General features: G+C 39.5%; 1 protein-coding gene across 1 annotated transcript in view; it reads right to left on the minus strand.

Moving 5' to 3' along the window:
* The window catches only part of QPCT (glutaminyl-peptide cyclotransferase), a 34,029-nt gene that overhangs the window by 2,955 nt on the left and 22,480 nt on the right, over positions 1-8,594 (minus strand). The window contains exons 3-6 of the mRNA XM_011361427.2: positions 7,738-8,016; positions 3,450-3,626; positions 1,289-1,388; positions 318-364 (exon numbers count right to left, since the gene is read on the minus strand). Of these exons, the coding sequence (XP_011359729.1) occupies positions 318-364; positions 1,289-1,388; positions 3,450-3,626; positions 7,738-8,016 (603 nt within the window). The remainder of the gene's footprint in view (positions 1-317; positions 365-1,288; positions 1,389-3,449; positions 3,627-7,737; positions 8,017-8,594) is intronic.

Genomic DNA, 8,594 nt, shown 5'->3' on the forward strand with positions numbered 1-8,594 from the left:
CTGTTTATTGATACTTATAATTCCTTTATCTTGGGATACAAAGTTTCCTTATACAATTAAATGTGGTTTGAAGTTTAAATACCACTAGGAGTGGCAGTACAATGAGTTAAAATTACATTAAGATGCAAATTACTGATATAAATTTATTCTGCAGTGGAAATAAGAAAAGTGTACAAGATTCTTGAAAGAAGGCCAAACTCAATCTTGTGAGGCCACCATCGAAGTAAGGAAAAAACATGCTACAAGGAAGAGACCCAAGAAGCTTATAGTAATAATAGCATAATAGCAATATTTTCAAACTAGGAATTGAAATTTACCAAAGATAAGTCTCTGAGGTTCAGGTAAAAGTTTCTCTTGTAATATTCTAGATCGGACATTGGCAAATTCTGTACTCATAGCAAAAGTGTGAAGTGAGATGGCAATGCTTTTCCCACTGTACAGAAGTAGTTCAATTCTACCTGGCTCCAAGGAGTTCTGTGGCCTGAATTCTATAATAAAGGTCTGTCTCATTTTCATCTCTCCCTGATGCCAATTGTTTTATTGTTGTGGGGGGTGGAGGGCAGAAGAGGGATGTTTGTGTTTTGGTGAGGGGAGAGTAGAAGTATGAAGGGACGAAGTTATTCTCCTTTTTCCTTCTCCAAGCTCCAAGCCTCTCTCTCCAGCCATAGAATCTTTGTTTCTTGGCCTGGCCTGGCCTCACCTGGTCTGGCCTAGCCTCGTCTCATTGATTTGACACCAAACCTTCTCTGAAATGACTCTTGAAGGATCTTGGGTTTCTCTTGCATTGTGATCTCTTACTCTTTTGGAAAATAGGCAGAAATTATACTATATTTAAAGGAAGATCATGTCTGGATAGGCAGAAAATAGAAGATGAAAAAGACAGAGATAGAAAGGAAAGAAAAATTAAAGAATATCTTTTGGTATCATTATAAGGACATAACATTCATCATATTCATCATTAGTCAGTGTGCTTTGTTGAGTAGTTTTCCATAGGAATGCATTCCATATGTTTCAAACAGGAAAATATTTTTGACCATTTCTAAGGATATTCAGATATGAAATATAGCATTTTATGTTTCCACATCAAAATAAAGTTTCATGCAAAAAAATAAAGTGGGCCTACCAAAAGAAATGAATAGGAACAAGAAACTAATTAATAAAGAAAGAAAAAAACCTGGCAAAGTATGTTATATATTCAAATCACACATTTACATCATTTGAGTTTTGAAATGTAGTGTTAATCAGAGGAAGAAACCAGGTTTGACTCTTTAATAGAAGAGGTGCTTACCAATTGTTTGAAGTCTAACAAACCATCTTGCAGAGTTTGGAAAAAAATTGAGAAATGTTGGGTTTAGAGCTCCAATTAAATCTAATAAGACCAATAAATCCTAAGGGAGAAAAAAAAATTTTTTTTAATCTCTGTCACCAAAACTTGTTTCATACTCATCAACAGAAAAAACAATCAGTCAAAACTAATATCATTTAAGTAATTGAGAATAATCTAGGGACCTGTATAAAATGAACAAAAGGTTTAAAAATATTGTAAGCTAATTATTGCAAGCTAATTATTTTGGAGAACTTTCTAATCTTGCTTATGCAATATGGACAAATGGCAAAGTATAGATTCTTCATGTCTGTAATCCCAGAAGGATATCATTAAGAGAACATCTAGATAAATATTTCATAGATTTAAAAAGAATACATTTAACTTTATTTTCAGATGAGAGTCCAAGCTTGTCTGATCTTCTATTCCATTCTAATTAGCCATTTTATCCTTTGTCTAAAATGACACAACTGCCTGTAGGAGAACACTTTAGTAACTATTTATTCCTCAAAGCAGCATATAAGAATATTCCTCGACTTGAAGCTAGATGACCTTATGTCTCTGGTCTCCATCTCCTTTTCTATCTAACCAGAAGCTCAGACTTGCTGATCTCTAAAGGTCCCTTCTGGTCATAAGCCTCTACAATTAAATCAGTGCGTTCTTAACTTGTTTGAGCCACAAAATAGCAGCAGGCTTGAGGATTCCCTGAAGACTAGCTCCCAGAATAAGCACTCCTGATTTCTATAACGTGAGATCATGTGCGGGTAAATATCTAGTATAGATCCTAACACACAGTAAATAAATATTTGCAGTCTATGTTTCTAAAGACAGTGTCCCTTAGGTCATAAGTGATGATTAAATATATTCATTGGGAAAAAAATAGACTTGTTTGAAACTGAAGTATATTCACAAGGTTGGATAAACTACTAAGAGTTTGTTTGTGGGGGGAAAATGGTCTTAACCATCACTATGGATTCATGTATTTGAATCGATACATAAATAACTTTGTTCCTCCTACCGATAGCCAGGTGTCTCCTCCTCCTGTGAATCCTTTTTAGCCATTTGGACACAAGTGACTGAGGTGCAAACCATATTCCCCTGACCCGTTATGAGCTGCCAATGGACAACGGGATGGAGAAAATGTCCACAGGAGATGTGTTAGAGTCACAGAGGATGTTTAATGTGGCCGTTTGGATTGAGAGGGTAAAGGTCAGTGACAGGGCACAGGACAGGGGTGAGTGGAGGGGTTAGGAATAGGCCTTCAGGTCACAGATAAAGTGAGAGTCGGGGTGGATGAAGGCACATGAAGAACGAAGTCTCAAGGGTGGCATAACATTCCAAGCTGGGGTTAGTGAGGACTCAAGACTGAATGAAGGTCAAATATAAAAGGAGAATCAGAGGGGGAAAGAAGTCAAGGATAGGGTGAGGGGCTAAGGGAAGGGGCCAGGAATGGGGATGAAAACGGGGTTGTGTGTTGCCTCCATGACTTGGTGATAAGAGCAGAGTTTTAAAGGCAGCATCAAAATGTCTCCATTCCCGCCCCCCCCGCCCCACCCCCCACAAACACACGTTAAAAATATCACATCAAAATGTCATATACACATTTGGAGTCATTTTAGCACTTTGAAGCCACCGAGGATATTCTTCACTCCCATTCTCATATCATGTCCCATTCTTACTCCATTTCCCAAGACCCTCGCCTCCTCAGGCTTCAGAGAGGCCTCAAAGAAGGGATTTGCTCTCCCCATCCCTGTACAGCTCTGGGGGAATGTGCTCCCGTTAGACCAGGACTGAATCTGATGTCTCCTTAATCTGATTTTTTTTACATCATTTTAATTAAACCTTTTTACATTTTTTTAAAAAATCAATTAAATTTTTAAAATTCACAATGTAAATTTTTATATTATTTTAATTAAGTTCAAATATAACTGCTAACCCAGAATCATTCTTTTTCTTTTTAGCTCTGGGATTCCTCAAAAACTCGATGCCTGCCAAGGAATGTTCTACTATAAACACTCTGCTCCAAGGATGTCATGGCATTTGTAGGTCTTTAATTGGCTTTAGCTTTGGCTTCCTTTGAAACAGAGCCTGCAGCTGCACCACCGCGGAAACTACCCAGACTAACCATGCCGTGCAGTTGGTTGGTGTTTCTCGCTCCAGGTGGGTGTGGGGTCGATGCCATCTTTGAAGCTAAGTGCCGAGACCCATACAGAGAGTCTTGAGGAGACCAGTGAAGAAAAGCCTCTTCCCCATCAAAGAAAATTAGCTGGAGTGAGAGATCTGGCCTGGAGTCTGAAACGTTCTGGTAAAAAGAACGGTGAGAAGATAACAAAAATGCTGTGAGGATTTAAAAAATGGCACACTTCACTATTAACTGGAAAAAAAAGAAAGCTAAACCACGAAGAAAAGAAAGATACCAAAGTGAGAGAAAACATGATAAAATTTATTTTGCACCACTTCCTCCCTGAAAAATCATCATGCCTCACATAGTCTTCGCCCATATAAACCTCACCTTCTCTCACTACCTCTGAAGATAGAAGTTGTATATTTTTTCTTACTCTTTAGAGAACTTTGAAACTGTGGAACTGCTATGGTGGACATAGTGACACAGCATCACAGTTCTGTTTCAGAAGGATGTATTGCCCCTGCAGCCAGGAAAACTATAGCAGAAAGCCTTCAGCTATTAGTCCCTTTAAGGGTTGCCTCAGCCACGGGGGTGTCCTACATCCAATGACTGATCTAAGCAGGTCCTGGGGGCTCTCTTAAGGGTCGTTGCACCTCCAGAGATCCCCATAAGTTGGCTCGGGCTGTTGTTGAACCTGCGTGGCAGCTTGACTTCTCCCTCTACCTAATCCCATTACCCTCCTCTCCCTGCCATAGTTATGGAGCCAAGGCCACGCCCTAAGAAATGACCTAAATGCTGAGCTCCCCGTCAGAGTGTGTGTCCCAGGGAACCCAGCTTGAACAACTGCAAATCTTTCTTGCGTGTTAAGTATGCAATTTTTTTTTATTGAGTCTAGTTTCAAAGATCTGCCCAGGAATGCAACAGCGACACAAAGAAGAATAATTATGGCCTCTCCCCTTAAAGGAGCCTATACTTTAGTTGGGATAGGAAAGTAAAGGAAATACATGAGCATGGCAAAATGTGCCAAGTGTCGAAAAGGTAACATAAAATTCCTCTGGGAATTAGATGGAATGAAAGGTTGAATCCTTGGAGTGTCAAGGAAGACTTCATGCAAAAGCTAGTATTTTAAGAGAACTTAAAAGCATGAGTAGGATTCTGATCAATTTTTTTACTTTCTGACAATCTCATCTTTCAGATTAGTCTTGCCGGTACCCTAACCTCCACGATCCTTCAACCCCACTGGAACCTCTGATCTGATCTATTGGATCCTTCATCTTTTCACAGTCTTTCCCCCCATGATGCCCTCACTTTACTCCATATTCGCTTAAATTCCAGAGTCAATCATTCTAATTGCTCCCTTGCAAACACACTCAACTCCTTTGCCTCTTTTTGCGTTGGTCAAAGTCACATGACAAAAACATAACCTTAAGTCCAACACTCTGTCTCCTTTGTGCTTACATTCATGCAGCTGAACCTGGCTGGATAAAAATACACAACCATTTTTCTCTCTCCATCTCTACAGTACCAGGGGAATGTATTCACATTGCACCAAACTGAATCTGATGTTTCCTTAATCTGTTATGGATATAAATTCTCCTCTTATCTCTCTAAGGATAATAAAAAATCATGTCCTTTAAGTTATCTTTTGCTCTTTGTGCTCTATTCCCTCCCAGTTCATTTTTTCAATTTGTATTATTTGTTTTGCTTGCTTTTTTCATGTTGGAAACTGACCTCAAATGTCTGGTCATCCTTTGTGTTCATTCAATAAGGTACTATAACATTGATTATAGACACAGATGGTTGTCTTCCATGCAGGGCAATCCGGTGCCCAGTTTTCACTGAGGATCCCCAAATGTCACTGTCTGTGGGTCTTTCCTATGAGGTGGTTCACATTCTCCAGAGAAGGATCTTCCAGTTTCCTATCTGCTGGGTATAAACTAGCTGCTGGCTCTCTCATGCTGTAAGTTGGGGAAAGCCTGGGGACTTCATTGTACAATATGCAGATATTCACCTCATCTCCTTTATTTCCATGAGGCACCTCACCACTGCCATCCTCTATATTCTGTGTCCCTATGTCCAGAACCTCTCTGGTTCAACTTCCCCAATAAAATATTCTGTCATCTTCTGCAAGGATACAGGTAGGGTACTCATCTACCCACCAGGAGTGGGGTAAGAATCTATATATCTAAGGGTTCCTTAAACAGATTTATCAACTCTCTCCTCTCCAGCCCCCTGCCTCACTTCTGCCTTCCTCACTATCTGTGTGGCCTGATTTGTGAAGGTCTTCCAGTCCTTCTTCACGGCAAGATAAATGCATAATTACCAGTATTAACATCTGTTAACATCGTGGTGAATTATCTGCAGTCTTTCTCCACCTGAGGCTATATCAGCTAATGCTATAATAAGGTGTGAAAAATCACCCTAAACTCAGTGTCTTAAAACAACACTTATGTGTCTTCCTGGGTCTGAAGTTTAGATGGGAGACAACTAATCTAGGCTGGTTTTGGCTGGAGAAGATCTGCTTCATTCTGCAGTCGTCAAGGTTGGCTCTGCTCCACATGTCTCTTATCCTCCTCCTGGGACTGGAAGGCCAGCCAGGACATGCCCTTTTCCTGGTGATGGCACAGGAACGAGAGAGCAAGCCCAGCTGTACAAGCACATTTCCAGCCTCTGCTTGTGCCTCATCTACCAGCATCTCATTGCCCAACACAGATCAAATAGCCAAAGTGCAGAGTCAAGGAGTGATAAAGTACAAGACGGGGAGGGCACGGCAAACTTATAAGGCAAACGAGGCGAATATATAATGATAATCTTATTAGTGGAAGTGGGAGGGCTGCAAAGACTTGGGACAATAACCCAGTCTACTATCCAGTCCCCTCCCAGGTCACATTCCACCATCACCACCCAATCCATGACAACCGAAGAACTTAAAATAATTCCTTCGTACGAATTTAGTTAAAGTACAACTGGAAGAATAAATCTGATACGCTCAACGTTTGTATCCAAAATAGTCCTTTTTTTTTATTGTCCATATCACTGGACAATTAGTAAGGATAATTAAGAGAATGTATTTTTTAATGGTTCCCAACCCAACAACTCATTCGGCCCTTTCTACTTCTGGACCCCAAAGCAGGTGTGAGCTACATGCAGAAGGTAAAAGAGCTCCTGAAGAGAAAACACACCCACTACACAGCCTGCCTTTAAGTCATACTTCATTTCATGTCCTTACTCTGGAATGCAAATATGAAAAATTAAACTTTGTATCAGCTCTTGAACTCTTCTCACCCAATTTCTGGGTAACAGTGGTTGTTAAAAGCAAGGCAAGAGCATGGGACAAAGACATGGTGGAAGGATAAGAAAACAAAACAAAATGAAAAAAAAAAAAAAAACCAGTAAAAACAATTCTTGCTTTCTTCAAGCTCAGCATATCCAGCAAAAATAGAACCAAATATCTCTATTACTTCCATTACAAGATAAACCTTTCATTTCTTTACCCCATTGTAAAAAAGGCCGGCTCCTTCATAAAGCTCTAAGGGAGGGAAAAAGGTATTTGTTGCCTGTGAACAAAGATTTTTGTTTTTGCTTTGTTGTGTTTACTTGGTTATGAGAGATATCTGAGCAAAATGTCTTCATCTAGTTTAGCACTTTTTTCCAATATACCCTTAAGAACACAGAGACTGAAATAACATCTGAGAGTCCCAGAAGTATTTTGAGCTGAGAATATAACAAAAGCTCTGCTATACTACAAAACTGAGCTGAGATTCACAGATAATAACAATAATGCATTTCTGCTTCATGTTTTTCATCGCGATATGTCTGAATTACCTTCTACTTCAGAACCTTTCTACTTTGCAGCAACTCCCTCCCCCCAACTCAAGAGCCACCATCTCTCAGATCAGAAGGTTGTGATGTGCATGGTTACATAAATAAGAAGAAATAAACAGAGTTCTCATACATAAGCCTGTACCAACCTTCTGCTTTCTTCATTTTTTGCAAAGAAATGTTGCAATTAATTTAATGTGTATTCACAACTAAGAAATCGGGTGTCAATTAATGAATTCACTGTCATGTGTCTTAGCTTTATTGCCCATGGTTGACATTTCAAATAATGTAATGTTCCAAATAATAGTCACTCAAACTCATACCATTTTGCAACAAATTAATACAAAATGTACCAAAAGTCTATATTTCTAAACAGCCTTCTCACTCTCCCAAGGGATTCTAGAATTCACTCTGAGTTACTGCTAACGTGTTTTATCCCAGGAATCTACAAGAGGGAAACAGATACCTTCAAGGAAAGGAGTCGCTTGTCTAAGGCACGGGCAAGTTCCAACATCATGGCACATGGCACAGCTGAATCAGTGGCTCCCACAAACACCCTGTTGCCCCAATGGGGAAAATACTTGGAGTCGTAGTGACAGGCGAGGACCAAGTGTCGTTTAGCAGTAGGATTGAGGGTACTGATGATATTTGAGAAAGAACGGTACCCATAGGGTGTCTGACTTAAGAAGGTGTCTACTTCCAAGACCCAGTCAGCTTGAAGTCTCTGAATTCTCTTCATGATGTGCTGATCAAAACAAAAACCAAAATTTCAGATTGAGACAGGTTTCATTTGTTAACTATGTTTGGAATTTTTATGTAATGTCTTTCAAATTAAAAATGCAGTGCATACTTATTGAATTAATAGCAAGGATGTTTAAGGAAAAGCTAATCTTCTCCCTCCCCCAATCCTCCTTCCCCCCGCCTATTGTTAATACCATTGTTAATAGTCTCATGTATATCTTTCCACACCCTTTTCTTTGTTTATACAAATAAACATATAGTAGCACGCAAACATATATATCTGGCAGAGGGATGTACATTTTCATAGGAATAAAACCCTACTTTACTCATTACTCTGCCCCTTGCTCTACTCACTTAATTTATTGTGAACATCACTACATGTCAGAAGGTAGAGATCCTGTTCAGTATATATTAAAGTCCACTTTCAGTATTTCTAGGAGGATAAGAAGGCATGTTCAAGAAGTCAGGCATACCAAGGCCCTACAGGTCTCCATCTTCTATTCTAAGCTCTTTGAGGCCAGGAACTGCACATGATTTTTGTCCTCACTGAACTGCATATGATCCAAGTCCAGCAAATACTTC

Source organism: Pteropus vampyrus, unplaced genomic scaffold (assembly GCF_000151845.1).
Source record: "Pteropus vampyrus isolate Shadow unplaced genomic scaffold, Pvam_2.0 Scaffold66, whole genome shotgun sequence".
Taxonomy (NCBI): Eukaryota; Metazoa; Chordata; class Mammalia; order Chiroptera; family Pteropodidae; genus Pteropus; species Pteropus vampyrus.